This window comes from Ranitomeya variabilis, chromosome 4 (genome assembly GCF_051348905.1).
Source record: "Ranitomeya variabilis isolate aRanVar5 chromosome 4, aRanVar5.hap1, whole genome shotgun sequence".
NCBI classification, from domain to species: Eukaryota; Metazoa; Chordata; class Amphibia; order Anura; family Dendrobatidae; genus Ranitomeya; species Ranitomeya variabilis.
In genome coordinates this window covers 103,701,044-103,715,864 of record NC_135235.1, presented here as the reverse complement: position 1 = coordinate 103,715,864, position 14,821 = coordinate 103,701,044, and the positions used below count along the sequence as shown (strand labels likewise).

Here is a 14,821-nt window from a genome sequence, read left to right as displayed (position 1 = left end):
CATTCTAAGAGATGCTATGCTGGAGTATCTGAAGAGGAATAACCTCATGACCCAATATCAGCATGGGTTTACTAGGGACCGTTCCTGTCAGACTAATCTGATCAGCTTCTATGAAGAGGTAAGTTCCGGACTGGACCAAGGGAACCCAGTGGACGTAGTGTATATGGACTTTTCAAAAGCTTTTGATACGGTGCCACACAAAAGGTTGATACATAAAATGAGAATAATGGGGATAGGGGAAAATATGTGTAAGTGGGTTGAGAGCTGGCTCAGGGATAGGAAACAAAGGGTGGTTATTAATGGAGCACACTCGGACTGGGTCGCGGTTAGCAGTGGGGTACCACAGGGGTCAGTATTGGGCCCTCTTCTTTTTAGCAAATTTATTAATGACCTTGTAGGGGGCATTCAGAGCAGAATTTCAATATTTGCAGATGACACTAAACTCTGCAGGGTACTCAATACAGAGGAGGACAATTTTATATTACAGGATGATTTTTGTAAACTAGAAGCTTGGGCTGATAAATGGCAAATGAGTTTTAATGGGTATAAATGTAAGGTCATGCACTTGGGTAGAAGTAATAAGATGAATAACTATGTGCTTAATTCTAAAACTCTGGTCAAAAACCGTCAATGAAAAAGACCTGGGTGTATGGGTGGATGACAAACTCATATTCAGTGGCCAGTGTCAGGCAGCGGCTACAAAGGCAAATAAAATAATGGGATGCATTAAAAGAGGCATAGATGCTCATGAGGAGAACATAATTTTACCTCTATACAAGTCACTAGTTCGACCACACTTAGAATACTGTGCACAGTTCTGGTCTCCGGTGTATAAGAAAGACACAGCTGAACTGGAGCGGGTGCAGAGAAGAGCGACCAAGGTTATTAGAGGACTGGGGGGTCTGCAATACCAAGATAGGTTATTACACTTGGGGCTATTTAGTTTGGAAAAACAAAGGCTAAGGGGTGATCTTATGTTTAATGTATAAATATATGAGGGGACAGTACAAAGACCTTTCTGATGATCATTTTAATCATAGACCTGAAACAGGGACAAGGGGGCATCCTCTACGTCAGGAGGAAAGAAGGTTTAAGCATAATAACAGACGCGGGTTCTTTACTGTAAGAGCAGTGAGACTATGGAACTCTCTGCCGTATGATGTTGTAATGAGTGATTCATTACTAAAATGAAGAGGGGACTGGATACCTTTCTGGAAAAGTATAATGTTACTTGGTATATATACTAGATTCCTTGATAAGGCGTTGATCCAGGGAACTAGTCTGATTGCCGTATGTGGAGTCGGGAAGGAATTTTTTTCCCCAAAGTGGAGCTTACTATTTGCCACATGGTTTTTTTTGCCTTCCTCTGGATCAACATGTTAGGGCATGTTAGGTTAGGCTATGGGTTGAACTAGATGGACTTAAAGTCTTCCTTCAACCTTAATAACTATGTTACTATGTTACAATTATGTCTACATTGTGGGATTTTATTGACTTACCGGTCTTCGTGCTCTCTTCTGCGTTTGGGCTGACTGGTTCCCTTTAAGAGGGTTATCCGGCCTTAAGCTACAAGTCTGCAGTCACTCTGACTACAGACTTGTGAATCCTCACATCACCACGTGCACTGCACTTTTTTTAGGATTATTTAGCGCTTGCACCAGGAGCGGCGGCCTTGTGACTGCAAATATGTGATTTGCATACATGCAGTCACATGCCGACTAGAAGTGCACAAACTCACTCAATGCAAATGTATGGGGTAAGACCAGACACAGTCTAGTCGGAATGTGGCTGGGAGTATGCAAATCACATACTTGCAGTCACATGACCGCCTGCTCCTGGCGCCGACACAGTGCCTGTGTTGGTTGGGTGAATTGGGGTGTCTGTCCTTGCAGGGTGCACTTATATAGTGCTGTGCAGCCACCTAATCTAATAGTATGGGTGTCATCAATAGGCTTTTAGCCAAACACCCTGCATCTGGTTTATCTCAATAAAACAGCGTGTATAATGGGGAAATCCAGGGAAAATAGTCAGACAGAGTATTCTAAGCAAAGAACCAACTGAATCAATAGCGGTATATTAGTATGTTTTCGACACAAGTATGGGACATCCAAAATAGTGAGACTGTAGAAAAAAGAAATACAAATCGTATGCTTTGGTTCATGTTTGATTACGAATGATCAGGTAATGAAATCCAACTGTGCCTGGGGATAATATTTGCAGGTGTTGTGCTGTAGTTACTGTACTAGTACAATATGGAGGTGTTTGACTTCTGAAATTTTTTATTTTTTTCTTTGCTGCTTTGAAGGAATTTGACTTGGACATTGTGGCTATTGTCAATGACACTGTGGGAACCATGATGACCTGCGGGTATGAAGAGCCAGACTGTGAAATTGGGCTCATAGCAGGTAATTCATGTTGTTAAATATATATTGTGATCAAGCCATGAGAAGCAAACTGTATTTCAGATACTGTGAGAATGCATGCATACATAATGGAAATGCAGTAAACAGTCCTAAAAACATAGTTACTACGTTTTCGGACTTTACTACTTCTTGGTTCCCAAAAAATAATGGAGCTTGGGAGTTTTTTCCTTCATTGGATTCTGTTGGTAGTTGCAATGCAAGTTTTTTTTAAGTACGGTATGGGGTGAAACTGTAGCACCTCTCTGTCCACTATACAGTACACACCTACACAACACAACAAAAAAATATGCACTATGAGGTACTGTATGTCTTACTTCCCCAGGTACTGGGAGCAATGTGTGTTATATGGAAGAAATGAAGAACATTGAACTTGTAGATGGAGATGAAGGGAAAATGTGTATTAACACAGAATGGGGAGGATTCGGGAACAATGGCCGTCTCTCTGACATCCAGACACAATATGACATACATGTGGATGAAAAGTCTTTAAACCCTGGAAAACAAAGGTAAACTAATAATAATATAAAAAAGTGCAATATGATCTGTTTCTTTGGGCATCTGTTTTATTTTTCCCTTTTACTACTTTTGACAAATTTTTGCAAAAGTGTTTTAATGGGGTTAAATATTGATGACCTAACAGAGCTTGAAACAACTGATACCTAAGGATAGGCCATCTGTATGTTTTGATCAGGCATCCCCTTCAAATGGTTTGTGTAGTCAAAATTAACCCACTAAATGCCTTGTAACATTTGAGTGATGGTCCAGACTGCACATCTTAGTCTACTCTATAACAAACAACTTATTTCTTTATGCGTACCGATGGTTCCACAAATAAGGCTGAGCAGAAATTCAGGGGGGGGGGGGGGGGAAATATTCTCTTACTATAAGACAGTGTTACTTGGTATGATTCTAATTATAAAAAAATGCATGAAAATAATCCTTGTAAATGTTGATTTTATATACTGTATATGCAGAAAAGATCATGCCATGCACTGAATAGTTAAAATCTATTTTTTCTGCAGCCTGCAAATAACTTATGTGTATATTTCATGCAGATATGAAAAGATGACAAGCGGGATGTATCTGGGAGAAATTGTGAGGCAGATCCTGATTGATCTTACCAAAAGAGGCCTTTTATTCCGAGGACAGATTTCTGAGCGGCTGAGGACGAAAGGAATATTTGAAACTAAATTTCTGTCTCAAATAGAAAGGTTATATGTCTTCTGAGACCTCGTATGGACTAATGTCCAAGCATATTTAAAAGTAAAACTACACCATTAAAAAGCATATGTAACAAGGTGGCACGGGGTGGTAGTCGTGGCGAGTCTACTAAGTCACAGTCAGTGAGCATCCCGGCCCCTTGCACATGAAACAGGTAAAGTCCCAGTTCTGCAGTACAGTCAGTTACCTTCAGCTCACAGTCACTCAGGATGCAGGGGACGAATTCTCAGGAAAACACCACAATCCAAAGTTCTGTTCCAACGGCAAAACTTTACTGAACACGGTGCAAACAAGACAATGCTCCCTGCTCTTTCCCTGTAGTTTCAATAGCCTGTACGATAGCAGCTCCTGTCCCGGTCCCGATCCCCGTATTTCTCCTGCCGTTGATCCCGCTGAGCCAGTGTCCAACAACGCTGCCCGTCAAGCTAGGGAAGCTTCTATTCCCCCGACCGGGGAATCCTCTGTCTTTGCTATGGTGCATGTCCTGCCCTGAGCAAACCGGCCGGGCTCTGTTCTTGGAGCAGGAAGTCCTCTTCCTAAGTTCAGAGGCTTTGCACTGTCTCCCTTTTAACTCCTCCCAACTGTTTAACCCTTAGCTCTCTATCCCTAAGCAAAACATGTACAAATGCATTCACATTACAGTGTAAAACATTAAGAGAACATATACAACACATTACATTCATAAAACATTAGGAAGCTGCACGTAACACATGTGCTCTTTACTCAGGAGGGAGAAGGTAACTGAGGGTATCCGCCACCTCCTTACACATATTTAATTAATACAGTGGGGGGAATTAGTATTTGATCCCTTGCTGACTCTAACCCATGCTGTAGAGGTTAGAGTCTGACTAATTAATTGAGTCTGTGGACAGGAGTCTTTTATAAAGGTGACTATGTAAGACAGCTGTCTTTAATGCAGATAACGAGTTGATTAAGAGCGTCTAAGGCTATGTGCACATGTTGTGGATTTACTGCAGATCCACAGCGTTTTTTCCGTGCAGAAATGCTGCAGAACCGCATGTGATTTACAGTACAATGTAAATCAATGGGAAAATAAAAATGCTGTGCAAATGGTGCGGAAAATTCCACACGGAATCCACAGCGGATTAAAAAAAGGACCATGTCAATTCTTTGTGCTTTTCTGCAGCGTTTCTGCACCCATTCCATTATTGGAACACGCAGGGGTAAAAACGCATGAAATCTGCACAGAATCCGCAGGAAAAACACACAAAATCTGCATTAAAAAACGCAAATGTTTTGACCTGCGTTTTCTGCTAAGAGGTGCAGAATCCACACGGAAAATTCCACAGGCAAATCTGCAACGTGTGCACATAGCCTTACTGTTCTGTAGGAGCCAGAACTCTTAATGGTTGGTAGTAGATCAAATATTTATTTCTCACTGAAAAATGCAAATAAATTTATATAATTCATGCAATGTGATTTTCTGGATTTTTTTTTTGATATTCTATCTCTCAATGTTAAAATTAATCTAACCTTAAAATTATAGAGTGTTCATGTCTTCGTCAGTGGGTAAATTTACAAAATCAGCAAGGGATCAAATACTTATTACTCCCACTGTATACTATGGAAAGAGCATGACCACCAAATGCTAAGTTGAGTAGCGAACACTTGCGCTCAACGCTAGCAGTCATATCGCCATAATTTTTTTTTTTACTTTTCAAAAAAAAATAATTTCTAACTCCAACCCTAACACAACCATAACCTCAACCCTAGCCCTAACCACAGCCTCAAACCTAACCCACACCCTAACCCCAACCTTAACTGCAAAGAATGGAAAAAAAATTATGTTAGAATTTTTTTTCTAACTAAGTGGGTGACAAAGGGGTATTTGATTTACTATTTTTGTTATCTTGGATCTATCACAATGATCAAAATGAACCAATAGGAAAAATTCCCTATTGTTGCCGGGTGCTGGGCGGCAGATCTTGGCAGACGCACTGCGCATGCGCCTGCCATTTTTTTCCAGGATGATGACGCAGATGGCCAGTGGACAGATGCAGAGGCCGGGGCACACTGGGTGAACCCATTTCTTTCTTCCCTGATATGCTAGATCCTATCAGACTTTTTTTTTTGTGATCACCGTTATTCAGTGAATAACTTTGATCACGTGACAGGGGACCGTACTGTAGAAACCAGCCCTCATCATGTTCTCAAGAGACTCTGCTACTCCTGGTAGCCGAGACCCTGGAGATTTTCCGACACTGGGGTGCGGTGAGCTATACCCTTATTTCTCAGAGCCGTTAAAAAGCGACGCAGAGTAATAAGTATCCTTTACTGCCACGGTTAAAAGGCGTATCGGCGGTCGTTAAGGGGTTAAAGCATGACACACCAAAAAGAGACCAAAAAACGCAATTAAAACGCATGGTAAAAAAACGCAATAAAAACTCAAGTAACCTAATTTAAATAATAGGTGCACTGTAACATAAAAAAACACACCAAAACTCATCGTGGGAACGTAGCCTTAGGGTATGTTTCCACGGTCAGGATGGCCGGCGGTATCGCCGCAGCGGCTAAGCCGCTCGGCGCTAAGCCCCGCCCCCTTAATGGGACGCGATCATGCCGGATGTGTTAACTCTTCACATCCGGGATGATCGCTCTCTCCCATAGGGCCCTGTGATATGCCTTGCGGGGACGCTGCGTCCCCGCAAGGTGTATGGACATGCTGCGATCTGAAAAGACGCGCAGCATGTCCGTAGTCGCAGGGCCGCCGCGTGCGGGTTTCCACGCATAGTGGAGACGGGATTTCATCAAATCCCCTCCACTATGCTGGAACATCTGGACGCTGCGTGTTTGACGCTGCAGCGCTGCGCAGCGTCAAACTCGCAGCGTTTACTGAACGTGGAAACATACCCTTAAAGTGTTTTTTTATGTAAATTTTTGGGCAGATCCACTTCAAAATCCACATAAACTGTATGTGAACATACCCTTACTTACTTTACATGTGAGCCAAAGAGCAGTCATTGAATAGCCAGTTAAGACTGGCTGACCACACTTCCAGGTGCACAGAATGATCGTTAAAGGGAATTTATCACCTACTTTTTCGCATATAAGCTGCGGCCACCGCCATCAGGGGCTTATCTACAGCATTCTGTAATGCTGTAGATAAGCCCCCGATGTAACCTGGAAGATAAGAAAAACAAGTTAGATTATACTCACCTGGGGGGGGCGGTCAGGTCCGATGGGCGTCGCGGTCCGGGTCCAGCGCCTCCCATCTTCATGCGATGATGTCCTCTTCCTTGTAGCGGCTCCTGCGCAGGCATACTTTATCTTCCCTGTTGAGGGCAGCGCAAAGTACTGCAGTGTGCAGGCGCTGGGCTTCTCGGACGTTTCCCGGCTCCTGCGCACTGCAGTACTTTGCTCTGCCCTCAACAGGGCAGATAAAGTACGCCTGCGCAGGAGCCGCCACAGGAAGCTAGGAAGAGGACGTCATCGCATGAAGATGGGAGGCCCCAGACCGGATTGCGACGCCCATCGGACCGGACCGCGACGCCCATCGGACCGGACCGCCCCCCCAGGTGAGTATAATCTAACTTGTTTTTCTTATCTTTCAGGTAACATCGGGGGCTTAGCTGCAGCATTACCGAATGCTATAGATAAGCCCCTGATGGCGGTGGCCGCATCTTATATACGAAAAGTAGGTGACAGATTCCCTTTAATACAGTCATTCTATGTGCATAGAACGTCACGATCTCCACAGCACGTGTCCTGTTTACACAGATCAATGGTTGAGAAAGCTTAAAAATAATTTCACCTGACAAACAAGCATGTTGCTGTGTCTACAACTGCCTGCCTGCTTAGAACAGCAGATAATCGACATGCAAGTATTCCTAGGAACACTCTTTCCCGATTATCGGTCAGTGAAAATGGACCCCAAGGGCTCGCTCCCACTTGCGATTACATTGGACAAATGCATTCCGATTAAAAATCGGATTGCGTTCAAGCCAATTTAATCCTATACTTCTGTTCTCAATTGAGTTTTTTTGTTGTTGCTCCGATCAGATTGCGATTGCACAGGAAAAAAATCGCAGCATGCTGAATTCGGATCGCACGCATCCATATAAGTCTATGGGTGCATGTGAAACATCGCACTGCACTCGGATTCCCGCCTACGCTAGCAGCAGAGAAAATGGAGAAATTACTTTCTCCGTCTCCTCCGCAGCTGTGCTGTAATCCCCACCCCTACCGCTGGTAGCAGAGCAGGAGCCAAGTGCCATTAGCATATCGCATCCGATGCTCTCGCCTGAGTGAATAAATTGGATGCCATGTGCTAATGGGACATCAGCCTTAGGCTGGGGTCACACTTGGCGTAAGACAATACGCCACGTATTATACGTCCGTACTACGGCCGTAATACGGAGAAATGTTCACAAAATATTGATCCGTAGTCAGGGTGTGTCAGCGTATTTTGCGCATGGCATCCTCCGTATGTAATCCGTATGGCATCCGTACTGCGAGATTTTTGCGCAGGCTTGCAAAACCGACATCTAATGGATTTATGTGCTCAAATGTTCGGGAAAACATATATACAGTGTATATATATATATATATATATATGTCATTGAGACACATATATATATATTCTGTATTTAGATTTCATTCAGCACGTTATCTGTGAAAAGCCGGTAATTCAATTGCCGGCTTTTCATTTCTCCTGCACAAACCCGACAGGATATGAGACATGGTTTACATATAGTAAACCATCTCATATCCCCTTTTTTTTTGCATATTCCACACTACTAATGTTAGTAGTGTGTATGTGCAAAATTTCAGCGCTGTAGCTGCTAAAATAAAGGGTTAAATGGCGGAAAAAATTGGCGTGGGCTCCCGCGCAATTTTCTCCGCCAGAATGGTAAAGCCAGTGACTGAGGGCAGATATTAATAGCCAGGAGAGGGTCCATGGTTATTGGCCCCCCCTGGCTACAAACATCTGCCCCCAGCCACCCCAGAAAAGGCACATCTGGAAGATGCGCCTATTCTGGCACTTGGCCACTCTCTTCCCGCTCCCTGTAGCGGTGGGATATGGGGTAATGAAGGGTTAATGCCACCTTGCTATTGTAAGGTGACATTAAGCCAGATTAATAATGGAGAGGCGTCAATTATGACACCTATCCATTATTAATCCAATTGTCTGAAAGGGTTAAAAAACACACACACACACATGATTAAAAAGGATTTTAATGAAATAAACACAGCAGTTGTTTTAATAATTTATTGCTCTCTCAATCCATTTCCAGGCCCTCGCTTGGCAAAACAATAAACACACAAGATACATACCTTCTGGTGAACCGTCTCGTCCCACGAAGTAATCCATCTGAAGGGGTTAACTAATATTACAGGCAGGAGCCCTGCTAATGCAGCTGTGCTTCGTGCTTGTAATTCCCCGGCGAATGAATGAAATGTAGGTAATTGACCTACATTTCCTTCAGTCGCGTTGATGCGCCCCCTGGTGGATGTCCTCATATGACCTGGAGCGTGGGAAAAAGTTCCCAGGCTGCAGTTCATGAGAACATCCAGCAGGGGCGCATCACCGCGACTCAATGTACAGATCCAGCTTTCCTTTCAGCACCCGGGGATTACAGGCACGAGCGAGTGGTTTATCGCAGCTCGTGCCTGTAATATTAGTTAACCCCTTCAGATGGATTACTTCGTGGGACGAGACGGTTCACCAGAAGGTATGTATCTTGTGTGTTTATTGTTTTGCCAAGCGAGGGCCTGGAAATGGATTGAGAGAGCAATAAATTATTAAAACAACCGCTGTGTTTATTTCATTAAAATCCTTTTTAATCATGTGTGTGTGTGTTTTTTAACCCTTTCAGACAATTAGATTAATAATGGATAGGTGTCATAATTGACGCCTCTCCATTATTAATCTGGCTTAATGTCACCTTACAATAGCAAGGTGGCATTAACCCTTCATTACCCCATATCCCACCGCTACAGGGAGTGGGAAGAGAGTGGCCAAGTGCCAGAATAGGCGCATCTTCCAGACGTGCCTTTTCTGGGGTGGCTGGGGGCAGATGTTTGTAGCCAGGGGGGGCCAATAACCATGGACCCTCTCCTGGCTATTAATATCTGCCCTCAGTCACTGGCTTTACCGCTCTGGCGGAGAAAATTGCGCGGGAGCCCACGCCAATTTTTTCCGCCATTTAACCCTTTATTTCAGCAGCTACAGCGCTGAAATTTTGCACATACACACTACTAACATTAGTAGTGTGGAATATGCAAAAAAAAGGGGGATATGAGATGGTTTACTGTATGTAAACCATGTCTCATATCCTGTCGGGTTTGTGCAGGAGAAATTAAAAGCCGACAATTGAATTACCGACTTTTCACTAACACCGCTGCGTATTTCTCGCAAGTCACACTGCAGGTCCGTGTGGAATCCGTATTTTTCTCGCCCCCATAGACTTTCATTGGCGATTTTTTTGCGCAATACGGTGACAAACGCAGCATGCTGCGATTTTGTACGCCCGTAGAAAGCCGTATATTACGGATCCGTAATATACGGCTGATAGGAGCAGCCCCATTGAGAATAATTGTGCCGTATGTTATGCGAGTTTTACGGACGTAGTTTCTGCGCTCTTACGTCCGTAAAACACGCATGTGTGACCCCGGCCTTACTCTGCAAATGGCCTCATCCTTTTAAATGATCCAGGAACTCCTCTACTTAGGCTATATTCACAAGATGCATTTTTGTAACATTTTTTTCTGCAGGCAAAACCTGCTCTATTGGCAGCAAAGAAGCTGCTTACAAAAATCAGGTTTTGCTCAGATTGTGCTGCATTTTTATTGTCTCTTGTGCATGTTGATAAAGTTTAGTGTCCTCAAAAAAAAAACAACATGATGCAACTTCTTAAGTTTTTGCACCAAAAATGTAGCAAAACCTGATGCCTGCAGTTTTTTTGTGTGGTTTGTGTGCGTTTTTTCACTTACCCATTGCTTTCTGTGGGTGAAAAACCGCTGAAAAAAACACTGAAAGAAGTGACATGCTGCTTCATACAAAAATGCAGCAGTTTTCCAATTCAGTCAGGAAATAAAAACAATTTGCTGGTACTGTAAAATGCAGCTTAAAATTTGCATTAAAAACGCAGCAAAAATGTAACGTGTGAGTCCATTTTGTAGATATTTTTCACTGATCATTACTTTTTTCTTTACACAGTGATCGTTTAGCTCTTCTCCAGGTTCGGAAGATCCTTCAACAGCTTGGTTTAGACAGCACATGTGATGACAGTATCATTGTGAAGGAGGTCTGTGGTGCAGTGTCAACAAGAGCAGCAAAATTATGTGGAGCCGGCTTGGCTGCAGTTGTAGATAAAATCAGAGAAAACCGTGGTCTGGATCATCTTAAAACCACAGTTGGTGTTGATGGTACTTTGTATAAATTACACCCTCAGTAAGTTATTCTAGTAATACACTATAGATTCAATAAAGTACATGGGGATCGAACCCAAGAAAACTCATAAAATGCTCTATAAATGATCTGTACCGTATGTATCTATAATACCTATTCTAAAAAGTAACAAAGAAGTCAAAGTAATTAGTACTGGCTCCATCTACGACGCTATCACTACTCACGGACAAGCTGTGAAACAGGGTAGTCTGGAGGTCCAAGGCCAGAAACCAGGAGGGCTTGTAGTACAGTGGGGCAATACAAAGGGGTGGTCAAGTAATAGTTGGGAGTCAAATGCCAAGACAATACGTCAAGCTAAGGGGATAAAACAAACGGATAGTCAGAGGCCAAGTCCGGGGTCAGGTACCTGAGGTCAGAGTGCGTCAAGAGCAAAAGGGATAACACACACACGGTAGTCACGGCAAGTCCTAGGCCAGCAGCAACATTAACATCAGATTGGGCAGCTGGGCTTTCACTCACAATACAGGCAGTCCAGCACACTTCAAATCCCATAGCATCCCTAGGCCACAGTGAATGATGAAACTGTGACACCATCGTACAGTATCTGTCTCTCCTATACTGTTCTCTTGTGGAATTCTTCAAGACAGCCCATACAGACCCAGCATACTGAGGGCAAAGTATAGATATAGATTTTAAAGAGAACCTGTCAGTAGGTTTTTAGACCACAAAGTAAAATCATCATCACAGTAAAATACTTGTAATGGTGATGATTTCCAAACTTTTAAATTATAAGTCCATGTCTATGCTGTCTAGTAATCTGCCAGCAATTGATAGGTCACTTCTCTCTGCACCTGCTCCCCCAGCCAAAATCTCAAGCAGGTGCCGTCATTTCCACGGGCAGCACATGCACTGTAACATTCTGATGATGCATGCATAGGTGCCCCCTGGGAATTACGGAGCGTGCTGCCATTTTGTGGACAACATAGTTGTTTAGTCCATGAGAAAAGCTGTTAGTACACAAAGAAAATCTGTAATACTTAAATATTAATGTTAATATGTTAGAAAGTGCCACAAAATCATGTCATAAACACATTTGCCAAACCAACGAAAAAGTGTCCTCTCTCTTTAAATTCAATGAGGACAAAGTAGCAGGCAACTTGCAACCTAAATTACAATAGTTAGATTTTTTTTTCCATGTTTGATTTGCAGTTGCAACACAAGTCTGTTGACAGTCATTATATTGGTGGCCTTTGCATTCATGTTGTCCTCCTTTAGTTACAATCTAATGGTCCAAACGTAAAATATCAAGACAGCAAATAATCAGGTTTATCAATACCAAATGTGTAAAGTATTTGCCTCAGCAGATATGATTATATTAAAACACCAGAACCGCCGAAAAATAACACAAAAATGTTTTCCATACAAATTCAAAGTCACCCCTAAATTACATTGTCCAGTGAGGAGGTACTGTCACGACTCTGTTGTTGGGTGTCTCGGGACCAGGGGCTCCTTCCCTGTCCCTAACGCTAGGGGTGCCCTAACTCGCCCTGCTCCCCGGTTTACTTCTGATGGTGTAGATGCCAGGGCCACGTACCTTGCCTTAGCTCCTGAATCCGCTCCTATGATATTTTTTGCACTAGAAATCAAGAAAGCGATTTAAACAAGTAAAACTTGTTTTGTGGATAGTCAGCAGCAATGTAGCAATTTTCAATGTGGGACTGCTGTGGGATAATTATAGACGATCCATCTGTGAGCAGGGGTACAAAACTATGCATTTAGCGTGACAAACCCCACCACAAAACAGATGATGGGTCTATAGGCTAATCTGAGGGCAGTTTGGTCTCTATTGACTATATTGATTTTATCCTCTTGCTACCTGTTACTACACTCCACCTTTATATTATTATCTATACAGCCCTGACTATAATGTGGTTCTTCCCTTTCTGATATAAGATATATAAAAGTAAAGATTATTATTATTATATTATTTATGGCTATTTATCATGTAATCTCTCTATACATCTGCCCTATAGTCTATATTAGGGCCTTGCAGGGGCAATAGGGGCAGCTGCCGAGGAGCGGGGGCACCACTGTCGTTTACCATAGGGTGCCAACCTCCGCTGATAGGCAGGCAACAGTGGAGGGTCTTGTGCAGGGCTATGATAGCTGACGGCACACTGCAGTGTACTAAAATTATGGATTAGTCACTCACTATCACCAGCCGCTCCCGTCATCTCTTTATTGGTCCCACTGCTATATTAGTTCGTGTTGTTTACTATATATCCTTGGACGCATTAGCACCATACTACTACCAGATTGGTTGTCCAGGTAACAGGTTTTTTTTTAAATTTTTTTACCTAGGTGTGCACACACCTACATGTCTCTCTTTATATCCAGGGTCATTTAGGGTTAACAGGGACATCCGCCGAGATTCGGGAGAACCACTGTCCTACCCCCTAGGGTGCCAACCTTTGCTGGTAGGCAGGCAACAGAATAGATCATTGGCTAGGGCAGAGGTAGCAAGTCCCTTATTTATTCGTATTTATACCTTTATCACAATATATTCTTTTTGCATGAATGTCTGTTATTGGATGTTTTCATCCTTTTAATGCATATCTAATAAACATAATTTTAGGTCTTTTTCTCTATCCTCACTAATAGATCATTAATCAGTACACATAGGCTGACAATGTTCTCTGTAGAGCAGGTCCTGTTTAATTAGGACAATGCACTGCCGAGATCGATGATCTTTTGTGCAACCAAAAGGCCATTTAACCAAACGAATGAGTGGTGATGGGCAGCCTGTTTAGACTGTGCGATTAACGTGAACTAGCATTCACTCACAATACTCTTGTAATGTAAATGCACTATACTTTTTAAATGTACGCATATACATAATGCAGACGTTATGCATGTATATTTATATTTGGCTACAACTTAGATTTAATTTCAATCACAACTTCCAGACATGTTTCTTTTTTTCTTGTTCTTATAGTTTCTCTAGAATCTTGCAAGAAACCGTGAAGAAATTGTCTCCACAATGTGATGTGACATTTATCCTCTCTGAAGATGGCAGTGGGAAGGGAGCGGCGCTAATTACAGCAGTGGCCAAGCGGTTTCACAGTCAAGAGGAAGAAGACAAGAGTTAAAAATGGTTTAATAAATGAGAACTATCAAAGGTGCTCATAAGTTTAGGATTAATAATAAGATCTCTGCATTGCACACTATAATAATGTGTTAAAGCGTGTGAACACCTTCAGACTTGCATTGTTTTTATATTGTTCAGTTGCTTCCAAAATGCAAAATTAAACAATTTTCTAACTAGCCCTTATTAAAAATCTCATGCCATTTTACTGTTGTAGAGTCTGTGTAAATCCTTCACTTAGCCAGCTGTCCTGCTGAGTCTGATAAACATCTGACTTCTCGTCGCTGTGTAAGCTTTCCCCTTCTGTTCTTTCAGTGTTAGAAATATTAGCATGGAGGGGAAGAAGGTTGAACACAGCAGATCAGAGTATGGATAGTTTAGAAAGCATGCAAGACTTCTGTGTTGGCAGGTTACATGTGCAAACACATAGCAGACTGCAGAGGAAAGGGGAAAGATCACACAGGCTGTGGATTGGTGTAGGAAAAAAAGGCGATAAGAGTCTGCAGTGGGAGAAAAACAGAAATCATACTCTTCAGCTTCCATGTCTTGTCTACACAATGTACAGTTGTGCTCAAAGTTTACATACCCCAGCAGAATGTTTGCTTTCTTGGCCTTTTTTCAGAGAATATGAATGATAAAACCAAAACCTTTTCTCCACTC

General features: G+C 42.6%; 1 protein-coding gene across 4 annotated transcripts in view; it reads left to right on the top strand.

Moving 5' to 3' along the window:
• The window catches only part of LOC143769934 (hexokinase HKDC1-like), a 75,221-nt gene extending 60,855 nt beyond the window's left edge, over positions 1 to 14,366 (top strand). For 3 of the 4 annotated variants that reach the window (XM_077259002.1, XM_077259003.1, XM_077259004.1), the window contains 5 exons: positions 2,306 to 2,405; positions 2,746 to 2,929; positions 3,479 to 3,634; positions 10,825 to 11,058; positions 14,012 to 14,366. In XM_077259002.1, coding sequence (XP_077115117.1) covers positions 2,306 to 2,405; positions 2,746 to 2,929; positions 3,479 to 3,634; positions 10,825 to 11,058; positions 14,012 to 14,165 — 828 coding nt within the window. In that variant the 3' untranslated portion in view covers positions 14,166 to 14,366. Of the gene's footprint in view, positions 1 to 2,076; positions 2,182 to 2,305; positions 2,406 to 2,745; positions 2,930 to 3,478; positions 3,635 to 10,824; positions 11,059 to 14,011 lie in introns of those variants that run through there. The other variant, XM_077259005.1, reaches the window with a different exon arrangement.
• Positions 14,367 to 14,821: the final 455 nt, after the last annotated feature.